We start from the raw sequence: 20,592 nt of genomic DNA, 5'->3' as shown, positions 1-20,592 counted from the left end.
ACATCACAAGGTACCGGCTTAAAGCTCTAGTCTATAACATCACAAGGTACCGGCTCACACCTCTAGTCTATAACATCACAAGGTACCGGCTCACACCCCTAGTCTATAACATCACAAGGTACTGTCTCACACCTCTAGTCTATAACATCACAAGGTACTGGCTCACACCTCTAGTCTATAACATCACGAGGTACCGTCTCACACCCCTAGTCTATAACATCACGAGGTACCGTCTCACACCCCTAGTCTATAACATCACAAGGTACCGGCTCACACCCCTAGTCTATAACATCACGAGGTACCGTCTCACACCCCTAGTCTATAACATCACGAGGTACCGTCTCACACCCCTAGTCTATAACATCACAAGGTACCGGCTCACACCCCTAGTCTATAACATCACAAGGTACCGTCTCACACCTCTCATCTATAACATCACAAGGTACCGGCTTAAAGCTCTAGTCTATAACATCACAAGGTACCGGCTCACACCCCTAGTCTATAACATCACAAGGTACCGGCTCACACCCCTAGTCTATAACATCACGAGGTACCGTCTCACACCCCTAGTCTATAACATCACAAGGTACCGTCTCACGCCGCTAGTCTATAACTTCACAAGGTACTGGCTCACACCCCTAGTCTATAACATCACAAGGTACCGTCTCACACCTCTCGTCTATAACATCACAAGGTACCGTCTCACACCCCTAGTCTATAACATCACAAGGTACCGTCTCACACCCCTAGTCTATAACATCACAAGGTACCGTCTCACACCCCTAGTCTATAACATCACAAGGTACCGTCTCACACCCCTACTCTATAACATCACAAGGTACCGGCTCACACCTCTAGTCTATAACATCACAAGGTACCGGCTCACACCCCTAGTCTATAACATCACAAGGTACCGTCTCACACCCCTAGTCTATAACATCACAAGGTACCGGCTCACACCTCTAGTCTATAACATCACAAGGTCCCGGCTCACACCTCTAGTCTATAACATCACAAGGTACAGTCTCACACCCCTAGTCTATAACATCACAAGGTACCTGCTCAAACCCCTAGTCTATAACATCACAATGTACCGGCTCACACCTCTAGTCTATAACATCACAAGGTACCGGCTCACACCTCTAGTCTATAACATCACAAGGTACCGGCTCACACCCCTAGTCTATAACATCACAAGGTCCCGTCTCACACCACTAGTCTATAACATCACAAGGTACCGTCTCAAACCCCTAGTCTATAACATCACAAGGTACCGTCTCACACCCCTAGTCTATAACATCACAAGGTACCATCTCACACCCCTAGTCTATAACATCACAAGGTACCGTCTCTAACCTCTAGTCTATAACATCACAAGGTACCGTCTCACACCTCTAGTCTATAACATCACAAGGTACCGTCTCTAACCCCTAGTTTATAACATCACAAGGTACCGTCTCACACCCCTAGTCTATAACATCACAAGGTACCGGCTCACACCCCTAGTCTATAACATCACAAGGTACCGGCTCACACCCCTAGTCTATAACATCACAAGGTACCTGCTCAAACCCCTAGTCTATAACATCACAAGGTACTGTCTCACACCCCTAGTCTATAACATCACAAGGTACCGGCTCACACCCCTAGTCTATAACATCACAAGGTACCGTCTCTAACCCCTAGTCTATAACATCACAAGGTACCTGCTCAAACCCCTAGTCTATAACATCACAAGGTACTGTCTCACACCCCTAGTCTATAACATCACGAGGTACCGGCTCACACCCCTAGTCTATAACATCACAAGGTACCGTCTCTAACCCCTAGTCTATAACATCACAAGGTACCGTCTCACACCCCTAGTCTATAACATCACAAGGTACCGTCTCACACCCCTAGTCTATAACATCACGAGGTACCGTCTCACACCCCTAGTCTATAACATCACAAGGTACCGTCTCACACCCCTAGTCTATAACATCACAAGGTACCGGCTCACACCCCTAGTCTATAACATCACAAGGTACCGTCTCACACCCCTAGTCTATAACATCACAAGGTACCGTCTCAAACCCCTAGTCTATAACATCACGAGGTACCGTCTCACACCCCTAGTCTATAACATCACAATGTACCGGCTCACACCCCTAGTCTATAACATCACAAGGTACCGTCTCACACCCCTAGTCTATAACATCACAAGGTACCGTCTCACACCCCTAGTCTATAACATCACAAGGTACCGTCTCACACCCCTAGTCTATAACATCACAAGGTACCGGCTCACACCCCTAGTCTATAACATCACAATGTACCGGCTCACACCCCTAGTCTATAACATCACAAGGTACCGTCTCACACCCCTAGTCTATAACATCACAAGGTACCGTCTCACACCCCTAGTCTATAACATCACAAGGTACCGTCTCACACCCCTAGTCTATAACATCACAAGGTACCGGCTCACACCCCTAGTCTATAACATCACAAGGTACCGTCTCAAACCCCTAGTCTATAACATCACAATGTACCGGCTCACACCCCTAGTCTATAACATCACAAGGTACCGTCTCACACCCCTAGTCTATAACATCACAAGGTACCGTCTCACACCCCTAGTCTATAACATCACAAGGTACCGTCTCACACCCCTAGTCTATAACATCACTAGTTGTACCGGCTCAAACCCCTAGTCTATAACATCACAAGGTACCGTCTCACACCCTTAGTCTATAACATCACAAGGTACTGTCTCAAACCCCTAGTCTATAACATCACAAGGTACTGTCTCACACCCCTAGTCTATAACATCACAAGGTACCGTCTCACACCCTTAGTCTATAACATCACAAGGTACCGTCTCACACCCCTAGTCTATAACATCACTATGTACCGGCTCAAACCCCTAGTCTATAACATCACAAGGTACCGTCTCACACCCTTAGTCTATAACATCACAAGGTACCGTCTCACACCCCTAGTCTATAACATCACTATGTACCGTCTCACACCCCTAGTCTATAACATCACGAGGTACCGGCTCACACCCCTAGTCTATAACATCACAAGGTACCGTCTCTAACCCCTAGTCTATAAAGGTACCGGCTCACACCCCTACTCTATAACATCACAAGGTACCGTCTCACGCCGCTAGTCTATAACATCACAAGGTACCGGCTTAAAGCTCTAGTCTATAACATCACAAGGTTGCTCACACCTCTAGTCTATAACATCACAAGGTACCGGCTCACACCCCTAGTCTATAACATCACAAGGTACTGTCTCACACCTCTAGTCTATAACATCACAAGGTACTGGCTCACACCTCTAGTCTATAACATTGAGGTACCGTCTCACACCCCTAGTCTATAACATCAGGTTGTCTCACACCCCTAGTCTATAACATCACAAGGTACCGGCTCACACCCCTAGTCTATAACATCACGAGGTACCGTCTCACACCCCTAGTCTATAACATCACGAGGTACCGTCTCACACCCCTAGTCTATAACATCACAAGGTACCGGCTCACACCCCTAGTCTATAACATCACAAGGTACCGTCTCACACCTCTCATCTATAACATCACAAGGTACCGGCTTAAAGCTCTAGTCTATAACATCACAAGTATTACGGCTCACACCCCTAGTCTATAACATCACAAGGTACCGGCTCACACCCCTAGTCTATAACATCACGAGGTACCGTCTCACACCCCTAGTCTATAACATCACAAGGTACCGTCTCACGCTATTCGCTAGTCTATAACTTCACAAGGTACTGGCTCACACCCCTAGTCTATAACATCACAAGGTACCGTCTCACACCTCTCGTCTATAACATGTACCGTCTCACACCCCTAGTCTATAACATCACAAGGTACCGTCTCACACCCCTAGTCTATAACATCACAAGGTACCGTCTCACACCCCTAGTCTATAACATCACAAGGTACCGTCTCACACCCCTACTCTATAACATCACAAGGTACCGGCTCACACCTCTAGTCTATAACATCACAAGGTACCGGCTCACACCCCTAGTCTATAACATCACAAGGTACCGTCTCACACCCCTAGTCTATAACATCACAAGGTACCGGCTCACACCTCTAGTCTATAACATCACAAGGTCCCGGCTCACACCTCTAGTCTATAACATCACAAGGTACAGTCTCACACCCCTAGTCTATAACATCACAAGGTACCTGCTCAAACCCCTAGTCTATAACATCACAATGTACCGGCTCACACCTCTAGTCTATAACATCACAAGGTACCGGCTCACACCTCTAGTCTATAACATCACAAGGTACCGGCTCACACCCCTAGTCTATAACATCACAAGGTCCCGTCTCACACCACTAGTCTATAACATCACAAGGTACCGTCTCAAACCCCTAGTCTATAACATCACAAGGTACCGTCTCACACCCCTAGTCTATAACATCACAAGGTACCATCTCACACCCCTAGTCTATAACATCACAAGGTACCGTCTCTAACCTCTAGTCTATAACATCACAAGGTACCGTCTCACACCTCTAGTCTATAACATCACAAGGTACCGTCTCTAACCCCTAGTTTATAACATCACAAGGTACCGTCTCACACCCCTAGTCTATAACATCACAAGGTACCGGCTCACACCCCTAGTCTATAACATCACAAGGTACCGTCTCTAACCCCTAGTCTATAACATCACAAGGTACCTGCTCAAACCCCTAGTCTATAACATCACAAGGTACCGTCTCACGCCGCTAGTCTATAACATCACAAGGTACCGGCTTAAAGCTCTAGTCTATAACATCACAAGGTACCGGCTCACACCTCTAGTCTATAACATCACAAGGTACCGGCTCACACCCCTAGTCTATAACATCACAAGGTACTGTCTCACACCTCTAGTCTATAACATCACAAGGTACTGGCTCACACCTCTAGTCTATAACATCACGAGGTACCGTCTCACACCCCTAGTCTATAACATCACGAGGTACCGTCTCACACCCCTAGTCTATAACATCACAAGGTACCGGCTCACACCCCTAGTCTATAACATCACGAGGTACCGTCTCACACCCCTAGTCTATAACATCACGAGGTACCGTCTCACACCCCTAGTCTATAACATCACAAGGTACCGGCTCACACCCCTAGTCTATAACATCACAAGGTACCGTCTCACACCTCTCATCTATAACATCACAAGGTACCGGCTTAAAGCTCTAGTCTATAACATCACAAGGTACCGGCTCACACCCCTAGTCTATAACATCACAAGGTACCGGCTCACACCCCTAGTCTATAACATCACGAGGTACCGTCTCACACCCCTAGTCTATAACATCACAAGGTACCGTCTCACGCCGCTAGTCTATAACTTCACAAGGTACTGGCTCACACCCCTAGTCTATAACATCACAAGGTACCGTCTCACACCTCTAGTCTATAACATCACAAGGTACCGTCTCACACCCCTAGTCTATAACATCACAAGGTACCGTCTCACACCCCTAGTCTATAACATCACAAGGTACCGTCTCACACCCCTAGTCTATAACATCACAAGGTACCGTCTCACACCCCTACTCTATAACATCACAAGGTACCGGCTCACACCTCTAGTCTATAACATCACAAGGTACCGGCTCACACCCCTAGTCTATAACATCACAAGGTACCGTCTCACACCCCTAGTCTATAACATCACAAGGTACCGGCTCACACCTCTAGTCTATAACATCACAAGGTCCCGGCTCACACCTCTAGTCTATAACATCACAAGGTACAGTCTCACACCCCTAGTCTATAACATCACAAGGTACCTGCTCAAACCCCTAGTCTATAACATCACAATGTACCGGCTCACACCTCTAGTCTATAACATCACAAGGTACCGGCTCACACCTCTAGTCTATAACATCACAAGGTACCGGCTCACACCCCTAGTCTATAACATCACAAGGTCCCGTCTCACACCACTAGTCTATAACATCACAAGGTACCGTCTCAAACCCCTAGTCTATAACATCACAAGGTACCGTCTCACACCCCTAGTCTATAACATCACAAGGTACCATCTCACACCCCTAGTCTATAACATCACAAGGTACCGTCTCTAACCTCTAGTCTATAACATCACAAGGTACCGTCTCACACCTCTAGTCTATAACATCACAAGGTACAGTCTCACACCCCTAGTCTATAACATCACAAGGTACCTGCTCAAACCCCTAGTCTATAACATCACAATGTACCGGCTCACACCTCTAGTCTATAACATCACAAGGTACCGGCTCACACCTCTAGTCTATAACATCACAAGGTACCGGCTCACACCCCTAGTCTATAACATCACAAGGTCCCGTCTCACACCACTAGTCTATAACATCACAAGGTACCGTCTCAAACCCCTAGTCTATAACATCACAAGGTACCGTCTCACACCCCTAGTCTATAACATCACAAGGTACCATCTCACACCCCTAGTCTATAACATCACAAGGTACCGTCTCTAACCTCTAGTCTATAACATCACAAGGTACCGTCTCACACCACTAGTCTATAACATCACAAGGTACCGTCTCTAACCCCTAGTTTATAACATCACAAGGTACCGTCTCACACCCCTAGTCTATAACATCACAAGGTACCGGCTCACACCCCTAGTCTATAACATCACAAGGTACCGTCTCTAACCCCTAGTCTATAACATCACAAGGTACCTGCTCAAACCCCTAGTCTATAACATCACAAGGTACTGTCTCACACCCCTAGTCTATAACATCACAAGGTGCTCACACCCCTAGTCTATAACATCACAAGGTACCGTCTCTAACCCCTAGTCTATAACATCACAAGGTACCTGCTCAAACCCCTAGTCTATAACATCACAAGGTACTGTCTCACACCCCTAGTCTATAACATCACAAGGTACCGGCTCACACCCCTAGTCTATAACATCACAAGGTACCGTCTCTAACCCCTAGTCTATAACATCACAAGGTACCGGCTCACACCCCTAGTCTATAACATCACGAGGTACCGTCTCACACCCCTAGTCTATAACATCACGAGGTACCGTCTCACACCCCTAGTCTATAACATCACAAGGTACCGTCTCACACCCCTAGTCTATAACATCACAAGGTACCGGCTCACACCCCTAGTCTATAACATCACAAGGTACCGTCTCACACCCCTAGTCTATAACATCACAAGGTACCGTCTCAAACCCCTAGTCTATAACATCACGAGGTACCGTCTCACACCCCTAGTCTATAACATCACAATGTACCGGCTCACACCCCTAGTCTATAACATCACAAGGTACCGTCTCACACCCCTAGTCTATAACATCACAAGGTACCGTCTCACACCCCTAGTCTATAACATCACAAGGTACCGTCTCACACCCCTAGTCTATAACATCACAAGGTACCGGCTCACACCCCTAGTCTATAACATCACAATGTACCGGCTCACACCCCTAGTCTATAACATCACAAGGTACCGTCTCACACCCCTAGTCTATAACATCACAAGGTACCGTCTCACACCCCTAGTCTATAACATCACAAGGTACCGTCTCACACCCCTAGTCTATAACATCACAAGGTACCGGCTCACACCCCTAGTCTATAACATCACAAGGTACCGTCTCAAACCCCTAGTCTATAACATCACAATGTACCGGCTCACACCCCTAGTCTATAACATCACAAGGTACCGTCTCACACCCCTAGTCTATAACATCACAAGGTACCGTCTCACACCCCTAGTCTATAACATCACAAGGTACCGTCTCACACCCCTAGTCTATAACATCACTATGTACCGGCTCAAACCCCTAGTCTATAACATCACAAGGTACCGTCTCACACCCTTAGTCTATAACATCACAAGGTACTGTCTCACACCCCTAGTCTATAACATCACAAGGTACTGTCTCACACCCCTAGTCTATAACATCACAAGGTACCGTCTCACACCCTTAGTCTATAACATCACAAGGTACCGTCTCACACCCCTAGTCTATAACATCACTATGTACCGGCTCAAACCCCTAGTCTATAACATCACAAGGTACCGTCTCACACCCTTAGTCTATAACATCACAAGGTACTGTCTCACACCCCTAGTCTATAACATCACAAGGTACTGTCTCACACCCCTAGTCTATAACATCACAAGGTACCGTCTCACACCCTTAGTCTATAACATCACAAGGTACCGTCTCACACCCCTAGTCTAGTCACTCACCTCACCCCGAGCCTAGTGGTTAGTGGCAGGAGAGCCTTGTGGTTAGTGCATTGGACTAGTAACCGGAAGGTTGCAAGATCAAATCCCTGAGCTAACAAGGTAAAGAAATCTGTCGTTCTGCCCCTGAACAAGGCAGTTAACCCACTGTTCCTAGTCCTTCATTGAAAATAAGAATTTGTTCTTAACTGACTCCCTGTCACACCTTAGTTCCAAAGCGTATTCTCTCTGTGTAGTTCTAAAGATCCCTGTCACACCTGAGTTCTAAAGATCCCTGTCACACATGAGTTCTAAAGATCCCTGTCACACCTGAGTTCTAAAGATCCCTGTCACATCTGAGTTCTAAAGAACCCTGTCACACCTGAGTTCTAAAGATCCCTGTCACACCTGAGTTCTAAAGAACCCTGTCACACCTGAGTTCTAAAGATCCCTGTCACACCTGAGTTCTAAAGATCCCTGTCACACCTGAGTTCTAAAGATCCCTGTCACACCTGAGTTCTAAAGATCCCTGTCACACCTGAGTTCTAAAGATCCCTGTCACACCTGAGTTCTAAAGAACCCTGTCACACCTGAGTTCTAAAGATCCCTGTCACACCTGAGTTCGTTAAGAACCCTGTCACACCTGAGTTCTAAAGAACCCTGTCACACCTGAGTTCTAAAGAACCCTGTCACACCTGAGTTCTAAAGATCCCTGTCACACCTGAGTTCTAAAGAACCCTGTCACACCTGAGTTCCAAAGCGTATTCTCTCTGTGTAGTTCTAAAAAACCCTGTCACACCTGAGTTCTAAAAATCCCTGTCACATCTGAGTTCTAAAGATCCCTGTCACACCTGAGTTCCAAAGCGTATTCTCCCTGTGTAGTTCTAAAGGACCCTGTCACACCTTAGTTCCAAAGCGTATTCTCCCTGTGTAGTTCTAAAGAACCCTGTCACACCTTAGTTCCAAAGCGTATTCTCCCTGTGTAGTTCTAAAGATCCCTGTCACACCTGAGTTCCAAAGCGTATTCTCCCTGTGTAGTTCTAAAGAACCCTGTCACACCTGAGTTCCAAAGTGTATTCTCCCTGTGTAGTTCTAAAGAACCCTGTCACACCTGAGTTCCAAAGCGTATTGTGTAGTTCTAAAGAACCCTGTCACCTGAGTTCCAAAGTGTATTCTCCCTGTGTAGTTCTAAAGAACCCTGTCACACCTGAGTTCCAAAGCGTATTGTGTAGTTCTAAAGAACCCTGTCACCTGAGTTCCAAAGCGTATTCTCCCTGTGTAGTTCTAAAGAACCCTGTCACACCTGAGTTCCAAAGTGTATTCTCTCTGTGTAGTTCTAAAGAACCCTGTCACACCTGAGTTCCAAAGTGTATTCTCTCTGTGTAGTTCTAAAGATCCCTGTCACACCTGAGTTCCAAAGCGTATTCTCCCTGTGTAGTTCTAAAGATCCCTGTCACACCTGAGTTCCAAAGCGTATTCTCTCTGTGTAGTTCTAAAGAACCCTGTCACACCTGAGTTCCAAAGTGTATTCTCCCTGTGTAGTTCTAAAGAACCCTGTCACACCTGAGTTCCAAAGCGTATTCTCCCTGTGTAGTTCTAAAGAACCCTGTCACACCTGAGTTCCAAAGTGTATTCTCCCTGTGTAGTTCTAAAGATCCCTGTCACACCTGAGTTCCAAAGTGTATTCTCCCTGTGTAGTTCTAAAGAACCCTGTCACACCTGAGTTCCAAAGCGTATTCTCCCTGTGTAGTTCTAAAGAACCCTGTCACACCTGAGTTCCAAAGCGTATTCTCCCTGTGTAGTTCTAAAGAACCCTGTCACACCTGAGTTCCAAAGTGTATTCTCCCTGTGTAGTTCTAAAGATCCCTGTCACACCTGAGTTCCAAAGTGTATTCTCCCTGTGTAGTTCTAAAGATCCCTGTCACACCTGAGTTCCAAAGTGTATTCTCCCTGTGTAGTTCTAAAGAACCCTGTCACACCTGAGTTCCAAAGCGTATTCTCCCTGTGTAGTTCTAAAGATCCCTGTCACACCTGAGTTCCAAAGCGTATTCTCCCTATGTAGTTCTAAAGAACCCTGTCACACCTGAGTTCCAAAGCGTATTCTCCCTGTGTAGTTCTAAAGATCCCTGTCACACCTGAGTTCCAAAGCGTATTCTCCCTATGTAGTTCTAAAGAACCCTGTCACACCTGAGTTCCAAAGCGTATTCTCCCTATGTAGTTCTAAAGAACCCTGTCACACCTGAGTTCCAAAGCGTATTCTCCCTATGTAGTTCTAAAGAACCCTGTCACACCTGAGTTCCAAAGCGTATTCTCCCTATGTAGTTCTAAAGATCCCTGTCACACCTGAGTTCCAAAGTGTATTCTCTCTGTGTAGTTCTAAAGATCCCTGTCACACCTGAGTTCTAAAGATCCCTGTCACACCTGAGTTCTAAAGATCCCTGTCACACCTGGGTTCCAAAGCGTATTCTCCCTATGTAGTTCTAAAGATCCCTGTCACACCTGAGTTCCAAAGCGTATTCTCCCTATGTAGTTCTAAAGAACCCTGTCACACCTGAGTTCCAAAGTGTATTCTCTCTGTGTAGTTCTAAAGATCCCTGTCACACCTGAGTTCTAAAGATCCCTGTCACACCTGAGTTCCAAAGCGTATTCTCCCTATGTAGTTCTAAAGAACCCTGTCACACCTGAGTTCCAAAGCGTATTCTCCCTATGTAGTTCTAAAGATCCCTGTCACACCTGAGTTCCAAAGTGTATTCTCCCTGTGTAGTTCTAAAGATCCCTGTCACACCTGAGTTCCAAAGTGTATTCTCCCTATGTAGTTCTAAAGATCCCTGTCACACCTGAGTTCCAAAGCGTATTCTCCCTGTGTAGTTCTAAAGATCCCTGTCACACCTGAGTTCCAAAGCGTATTCTCCCTATGTAGTTCTAAAGAACCCTGTCACACCTGATTTCCAAAGCGTATTCTCCCTATGTAGTTCTAAAGAACCCTGTCACACCTGAGTTCCAAAGCGTATTCTCTCTGTGTAGTTCTAAAGAACCCTGTCACACCTGAGTTCCAAAGCGTATTCTCTCTGTGTAGTTCTAAAGAACCCTGTCACACCTGAGTTCCAAAGTGTATTCTCTCTGTGTAGTTCTAAAGAACCCTGTCACACCTGAGTTCCAAAGCGTATTCTCCCTATGTAGTTCTAACATACTGCTGGACGAGCGGCTGCAGCCCAAGCTGTCTGATTTTGGGACGGCCCGTCTCAGACCCCACTCCGTCAGTCAGAGCTGCACCGTTACCTTGGATACGACCTTCGGAACCCTGGGCTACCTGCCGGAGGAATACATACGAGACGGAAAGCTGTCCGTCAGTCTGGACGTGTTCAGCTTGGGAGTGGTGAGTTAGGGAGCACTTGACAAAACTATCCTCTGAAACATCTTTATGACACAACAATCCTCTGAAACATCTTTATGACACAACAATCCTCTGAAACATCTTTATGACACAACAATCCTCTGAAACATCTTTATGACACAACAATCCTCTGAAACATCTTTATGACACAACAATCCTCTGAAACATCTTTATGACACAACAATCCTCTGAAACATCTTTATGACACAACCATCCTCTGAAACATCTTTATGACACAACAATCCTCTGAAACATCTTTATGACACAACAATCCTCTGAAACATCTTTATGACACAACAATCCTCTGAAACATCTTTATGACACAACCATCCTCTGAAACATCTTTATGACACAACCATCCTCTGAAACATCTTTATGACACAACCATCCTCTGAAACATCTTTATGACACAACAATCCTCTGAAACATCTTTATGACACAACAATCCTCTGAAACATCTTTTTGACACAACAATCCTCTGAAACATCTTTATGACACAACAATCCTCTGAAACATCTTTATGACACAACAATCCTCTGAAACATCTTTATGACACAACAATCCTCTGAAACATCTTTATGACACAACAATCCTCTGAAACATCTTTATGACACAACAATCCTCTGAAACATCTTTTTGACACAACAATCCTCTGAAACATCTTTATGACACAACAATCCTCTGAAACATCTTTATGACACAACAATCCTCTGAAACATCTTTATGACCAACAATCCTCTGAAACATCTTTATGACCAACAATCCTCTGAAACATCTTTATGACACAACAATCCTCTGAAACATCTTTATGACACAACAATCCTCTGAAACATCTTTATGACACAACAATCCTCTGAAACATCTTTATGACACAACAATCCTCTGAAACATCTTTATGACACAACAATCCTCTGAAACATCTTTATGACACAACAATCCTCTGAAACATCTTTATGACACAACAATCCTCTGAAACATCTTTATGACACAACAATCCTCTGAAACATCTTTATGACACAACAATCCTCTGAAACATCTTTGACACAACAATCCTCTGAAACATCTTTATGACACAACCATCCTCTGAAACATCTTTATGACACAACAATCCTCTGAAACATCTTTATGACACAACAATCCTCTGAAACATCTTTATGACACAACCATCCTCTGAAACATCTTTATGACACAACAATCCTCTGAAACATCTTTATGACACAACAATCCTCTGAAACATCTTTTTGACACAACAATCCTCTGAAACATCTTTATGACACAACAATCCTCTGAAACATCTTTATGACACAACAATCCTCTGAAACATCTTTATGACACAACAATCCTCTGAAACATCTTTATGACACAACAATCCTCTGAAACATCTTTTTGACACAACAATCCTCTGAAACATCTTTATGACACAACAATCCTCTGAAACATCTTTATGACACAACAATCCTCTGAAACATCTTTATGACACAACAATCCTCTGAAACATCTTTATGACACAACAATCCTCTGAAACATCTTTATGACACAACAATCCTCTGAAACATCTTTATGACCAACAATCCTCTGAAACATCTTTATGACACAACAATCCTCTGAAACATCTTTATGACACAACAATCCTCTGAAACATCTTTATGACACAACAATCCTCTTTCAACAGACGTGGTCTTTGTCAGCTACTTGCGACTAATACTAGATAAACTGATCTGAATGCCAGAACGTAGCTGCTTGTGAATTGCTTGGATGTCTATGACCAGAACCTGTTAATAAGAAACTATTTGTTCTTTAGGTTATAATGGAAATGTTAACGGGACGGAAAGTTAGAGAGGAGACTCCTAAACACACCCTGCTGGTAAGACTGGAATGACAATTACACATTGTATTGAAATGCTTGCAAACACATGAAATAATGCTGTATTGCTGGATACACGCGCTCTGGTTCATCCTCCCTCCCTCCCTCCCGTCCAGAGAAACGTCCTACGTGGAGAGGTGGAGGACACTGGCAGTGTGGACTCCTGTCTCCAGTATCTGGACCCGAGAGCTGGTCTTTGTCCCCACTCTATGTCCTTCACCTTGTTGCGTCTCGCCCTGGACTGCACCTCTACACGACCACGCAACAGACCCACCATGGAGAATGTGAGTCGACTCAATACAATACAATGCAATCCAGTTCAATTTACTTCATTTCAATTCAATTCTACTTTACTGAGTTGGGTAAATGTGAGAATAGGGACATGGACCTGACTTTTAGAGTCAAGGTTCAGAGTAGAACTGTTTGTTTGATTTTCCACTGAATCAGACCTGGGCCAGACCAGACCTAGTTGTATTTTGTAGTTTGTTTGAAAATACCAACTTTTGAAATACTCGAGGTAGTTGAAGATAGTTTCGGTAGAGTTTTAGCTAATTGAAGATAGTTTAGGTAGAGTTTGAGCTAGTCGAAGATAGTTTAGGTAGAGTTTGAGCTAGTCGAAGATAGTTTATGTAGAATTTGATATTTAGAATTTGAGCTAGTCGAATATAGTTTAGGTAGAGTTTGAGGTAGTTGAACATAGCAAATATTGTTTTTTGATATTCAAATATAGGTCTCAGGAAAATAATACCTCGCAAATAACCAAATTATATTTGAAGGTATTTGAATATTTGCAAGTTATTTGAAAAACTCAAAAATATTTATTTGCTGGCCGCCAAATATTCGATGAAGAACCCAAAACTATAACAGTTAGTTGAATGAGTCTAAATATATGATCATAAGCACATAGCTTGGAGGGCTCTCAGATATAAACCTGAATATAGCCTATAGCCTAGAATGAAATACACGAGGGACATAGAATTACCTCAACATTAGAGGAGATTAACAAAATGACTGACAAATATGTTCGTAATGAGTGACATTAGGTTATATGGTAATGAGTGACATTAGGTTATATGGTAATGAGTAACATTAGGTTATATGGTAATGACTGACATTAGGTTATATGGTAATGAGTGACATTAGGTTATATGGTAATGAGTGACATTAGGTTATATGGTAATGAGTGACATTAGGTTATATGGTAATGACTGACATTAGGTTATATGGTAATGAGTGACATTAGGTTATATGGTAATGAGTAATATTAGGTTATATGGTAATGAGTGACATTAGGTTATATGGTAATGACTGACATTAGGTTATATGGTAATGACTGACATTAGGTTATATGATAATGAGTAACATTAGGTTATATGGTAATGACTGACATTAGGTTATATGGTAATGACTGACATTAGGTTATATGGTAATGAGTGACATTAGGTTATACAGTAATGAGTGACATCAGGTTATACAGTAATGAGTAATATTAGGTTATACAGTAATGAGTAATATTAGGTTATACAGTAATGAGTAATATTAGGTTATACAGTAATGAGTAATATTAGGTTATACAGTAATGAGTTGACATCCAGTTCTTGTATGTAGTAACTTCGTGATTATTACAATAGCAACATTGTTGTTACATGGGAGTTTGGAAATGTCTTTATAATTACACAATAATGGAGTTATTAAATGGAATAAGGAACAATCACTATTCTTGTGTAGAGTAGTTACAAAAATTCCCAGCTTATTGCAGCATACCACCCTGCATATCACCCTGCATACCACCCTGCATACCACCCTGCATATCACCCTGCATATCACCCTGCATACCACCCTGCACACCACCCTGCATATCACCCTGCATATCACCCTGCATATCACCCTGCATACCACCCTGCACACCACCCTGCATATCACCCAGCATACCACCCTGCATACCACCCTGCATACCATCCTGCATATCACCCAGCATATCACCCAGCATACCACCCTGCATACCACCCTGCATATCACCCAACATATCACCCAACATACCACCCAGCATACCACCCAGCATACCACCCTGCATACCACCCTGCATACCACCCTGCATATCACCCAGCATATCACCCTGCATATCACCCTGCATACCACCCTGCATACCACCCTGCATACCACCCTGCATATCACCCTGCAAACCACCCTGCATACCACCCTGCAAACCACCCTGCATACCACCCTGCATATCACCCTGCATACCACCCTGCATAACACCCGGCATACCACCCTGCATATCACCCTGCATACCACCCTGCATACCACTGCTGGCTTGCTTCTGGAGCTAAGCAGGGTTGGTCCTGGTCGGTCCCTGGATGGGAGACCAGATGCTGCTGGAAGTGGTGTTGGAGGGCCAGTAGGAGGCCAAAATATCCCAATGCCCTGTGTAGGGTGCTGTCTTTCGGATGGGACGTTAAACAGGTGTCCTGATTCTCTGTGGTCACTAAAGATCCCATGGCACTTATCGTAAGAGTAGGGGTGTTAACCCCGGTGTCCTGGCTAAATTCCCAATCTGGCCTTCATACCATCGTGGTCACCTAATCATCCCCAGTTTACAATTGACTCATTCATCCCCCATCCTCTCCCCTGTAACTATTCCCCAGGTTGTTGCTGTACATGAGAATGTGTTCTCAGTCAACCTACCTGGTAAAATGAATGAATAAATATCTATGCAATTACCAAATTATTATGTAACCAAATGCTAATACAAGGTAATTACAGTTGTTTTACTCTGGCACAAGAACAGTTTAATGTTAAACGTTACTTAGAATGCTGACAGTAGCAAAATATGGCTATTAAGCGTCGAAAGCTAACGGAATATCCCAAAACTGCCTTCTCGAATCAACCACAGCCAAGGTAGGTGGAAAGTCATGTTAGTTTATATTCTGAGTAAAGTATCCCTTTAAAGATGGTGTAGTGTGTGTGTGTTTCAAACAAGAACACTTCCTGTCAGACGGACAAAGAGGTTCGACGTTGTTTGCAAATGGATTTGAATTACTCTGCAGTATTTGTCAGGTATTATAAAATGAATTGCAGCTTTCAACCTTTTCAGTGGCCTGTTGAAAGAGTCAGTACAGATGTAGGATCTTAGTTTGAGCCAGTTTGCTACAGCAGGAAAATAATCCTCAGCAACAGGAAATGTGAATTATTATGTGGATTATTGTTAATGGACATTTTTGTATTGGTTGACACATTTTTTATTAGGGCAAATCAAATCTGAAATGTTAAAGTCAATATTACAAACTTTAGAAGCCTTTTCAAATCTCAAATACACTACAAGTTTGCATTTTCTGCTGTGCAGGAAAATTCTCAGCAACAAAAGTGAGATCAAAGTAAGATCCTACATCTGTAGTTGAGCATCACAACTTATACTTATCTGTAAAAAACGATATAATTGGTTAATTGGTTTGACTTGATAATGTACACCTGGGGCAATGACATTCAGGAGAATGGACATTTACAGAATGTTCACGTAGAAATGTATTGTGTAGATCAAATATGACTGTCATATTGGAGTAGGATAGGAGATTTGGCTCTATTCATTCTATTTCTATCCTCAACATACAGTTCTAGATACAGTCCTGTCATTAGTTGAAGACAGCCAATCCAACATGCAGTTCTAGATACAGCCCTGCCATTAGTCGAAGACAGCCAATCCAACATACAGTTCTAGATACAGTCCTGTCATTAGTTGAAGACAGCCAATCCAACATACAGTTCTAGATACAGTCCTGTCATTAGTTGAAGACAGCCAATCCAACATACAGTTCTAGATACAGCCCTGTCATTAGTCGAAGACAGCCAATCCAACATACAGTTCTAGATACAGTCCTGTCATTAGTTGAAGACAGCCAATCCAACATACAGTTCTAGAAACAGTCCTGTCATTAGTCGAAGACAGCCAATCCAACATACAGTTCTAGATACAGTCCTGTCATTAGTTGAAGGCAGCCAATCCAACATACAGTTCTAGATACAGTCCTGTCATTAGTTGAAGACAGCCAATCCAACATACAGTTCTAGATACAGCCCTGTCATTAGTCGAAGACAGCCAATCCAACATACAGTTCTAGATACAGTCCTGTCATTAGTTGAAGACAGCCAATCCAACATACAGTTCTAGATACAGTCCTGTCATTAGTCGAAGACAGCCAATCCCCAACATACAGTTCTAGATACAGTCCTGTCATTAGTTGAAGGCAGCCAATCCAACATGCAGTTCTAGATACAGTCCTGTCATTAGTTGAAGACAGCCAATCCAACATACAGTTGTAGATACAGTCCTGTCATTAGTTGAAGACAGCCAATCCAACATACAGTTCTAGATACAGTCCTGTCATTAGTTGAAGACAGCCAATCCAACATACAGTTCTAGATACAGTCCTGTCATTAGTTGAAGGCAGCCAATCCAACATGCAGTTCTAGATACAGTCCTGTCATTAGTCGAAGACAGCCAATCCAACATACAGTTCTAGATACAGTCCTGTCATTAGTTGAAGACAGCCAATCCAACATACAGTTGTAGATACAGTCCTGTCATTAGTCGAAGACAGCCAATCCAACATACAGTTCTAGATACAGTCCTGTCATTAGTTGAAGACAGCCAATCCAACATACAGTTGTAGATACAGTCCTGTCATTAGTCGAAGACAGCCAATCCAACATACAGTTCTAGATACAGTCCTGTCATTAGTTGAAGACAGCCAATCCAACATACAGTTGTAGATACAGTCCTGTCATTAGTTGAAGACAGCCAATCCAACATACAGTTCTAGATACAGTCCTGTCATTAGTTGAAGACAGCCAATCCAACATACAGTTGTAGATACAGTCCTGTCATTAGTCGAAGACAGCCAATCCAACATACAGTTCTAGATACAGTCCTGTCATTAGTTGAAGACAGCCAATCCAACATACAGTTGTAGATACAGTCCTGTCATTAGTCGAAGACAGCCAATCCAACATACAGTTGTAGATACAGTCCTGTCATTAGTTGAAGACAGCCAATCCAACATACAGTTCTAGATACAGTCCTGTCATTAGTTGAAGATAGCCAATCCAATAGTTTCTGAAATGTAGTCACTTCCTGAGATCTGTATTCAAATAGTTATTTTAAAGTAGTCATTTTTTGAGGATCTGTTTTCAAGTAGTTGTAGTCACCTCCAAAGTAAGTCTTTGTTTCCCTGAAAGCATCGTTAAAACTAGAGTTCTCTTAGGTCTGGACTGAATACCGTAGCTAGGTGAATACCGTAGCTAGGTGAATACCGTAGCCAGGTGAATACCGTAGCTAGGTGAATACCGTAGCTAGGTGAATGCCGTAGCTAGGTGAATACCGTAGCCAGGTGAATACCGTAGCTAGGTGAATACTGTAGCTAGGTGAATACTGTAGCTAGGTGAATGCCGTAGCTAGGTGAATACTGTAGCTAGGTGAATACTGTAGCTAGGTGAATACTGTAGCCAGGTGAATACCGTAGCTAGGTGAATACTGTAGCTAGGTGAATACCGTAGCTAGGTGAATACCGTAGCTAGGTGAGTACCGTAGCCAGGTGAATACCGTAGCTAGGTGAATACCGTAGCTAGGTGAATACTGTAGCTAGGTGAATGCCGTAGCTAGGTGAATGCCGTAGCTAGGTGAATAACGTAGCTAGGTGAATGCCGTAGCTAGGTGAATGCCCTAGCTAGGTGAATACCGTAGCTAGGTGAATACTGTAGCTCGGTGAGGGGCTGACTAGACAAATGAGAACTGAAGTCATTTACAGCCTCTCGACATCTGCGGACTTAGTAAATATTGACTTTATGAGTCAAACTCGATTACTGCTTTTATTTACAGGTAAATCATTGATAGCACATTGTCTTTTACAGTAATGAAATGGGTGTTCTCGCCCAACCTACCTGTTCCAGGTGTTACAGGTATTGAGCCAGCTGCTTCCCCTGCCGTGCCCACCTGAAGACCAGCCCCACACGCTGACCGACGAAGCCCCAGCTCCCCCTGCCTCTCCTGCCCAGATGGGACAGGGCCCCAGCTCCAACCCCAGCCCCAGTGTGCCTGTGGAGGATGATGAGCTGCACAGTTACCCCGTTGAGAACCCACAGCCAGCTCCAGCCCAGGGAGGACCCTGTGAGTGTAGCCAGTCAGAGGTCACCTATCTGGGCAGTGGAGAGCGGAGCAGCCACCTGTCACGGGAGGGGGCAGGGGAAAGAGCAGGGCTCGGGGCTGTTGAGGCTGACCAGAGCCTACAGACCAATGGAGAGCCAGTGGATCTGTACGGTAGCTGGCCAGTCCAATGTAGCTGTTCAGCTGAGGTGAATGGACTGGGCTGTGAGGACTGTAGAGCCAATGGGTTTACTCCCTGCCCTTCAGACCTCCCTCAAGGCAAGTATTATGTTTGGGACCAGGAGTTATACCTCACCACCTTACCTAACCAGGTTTAAGCCCAAGGCCCTACCTATAGACTGTAACTACCTATAGACTGTAACTACCTATAGACTGTAACTACCTATAGACTGTAACTACCTATAGACTATAACTACCTATAGACTGTAACTACCTATAGACTATAACTACCTATAGACTAACTACCTATAGACCGTAACTACCTATAGACTGTAACTACCTATAGACTATAACTACCTATAGACTATAACTACCTATAGACTATAACTACCTATAGACTGTAACTACCTATAGATGTAACTACCTATAGACTATAACTACCTATAGACTGTAACTACCTATAGACTATAACTACCTATAGACTGTAACTACCTATAGATGTAACTACCTATAGACTATAACTACCTATAGACTAACTACCTATAGACTAACTACCTATAGACTATAACTACCTATAGACTAACTACCTATAGACTAACTACCTATAGACTGTAACTACCTATAGACTGTAACTACCTATAGACTGTAACTACCTATAGACTATAACTACCTATAGACTAACTACCTATAGACTATAACTACCTATAGACTATAACTACCTATAGACTGTAACTACCTATAGACTATAACTACCTATAGACTATAACTACCTATA

The 20,592-nt window shown here is 43.7% G+C and overlaps 1 protein-coding gene across 1 annotated transcript in view; it reads left to right on the top strand.

Annotated features, from left to right (window-relative positions):
- The window catches only part of irak3 (interleukin-1 receptor-associated kinase 3), a 49,425-nt gene that overhangs the window by 21,042 nt on the left and 7,791 nt on the right, over window positions 1-20,592 (top strand). Inside the window, exons 10-13 of the mRNA XM_064939209.1 lie at window positions 11,424-11,619; window positions 13,439-13,501; window positions 13,618-13,785; window positions 19,445-19,916. Of these exons, the coding sequence (XP_064795281.1) occupies window positions 11,424-11,619; window positions 13,439-13,501; window positions 13,618-13,785; window positions 19,445-19,916 (899 nt within the window). The remainder of the gene's footprint in view (window positions 1-11,423; window positions 11,620-13,438; window positions 13,502-13,617; window positions 13,786-19,444; window positions 19,917-20,592) is intronic.

The sequence above is a fragment of the Oncorhynchus masou genome, chromosome 27, assembly GCF_036934945.1.
Source record: "Oncorhynchus masou masou isolate Uvic2021 chromosome 27, UVic_Omas_1.1, whole genome shotgun sequence".
Lineage (NCBI taxonomy): Eukaryota > Metazoa > Chordata > Actinopteri > Salmoniformes > Salmonidae > Oncorhynchus > Oncorhynchus masou.
This window is presented reverse-complemented; position numbering and strand designations above follow the sequence as displayed.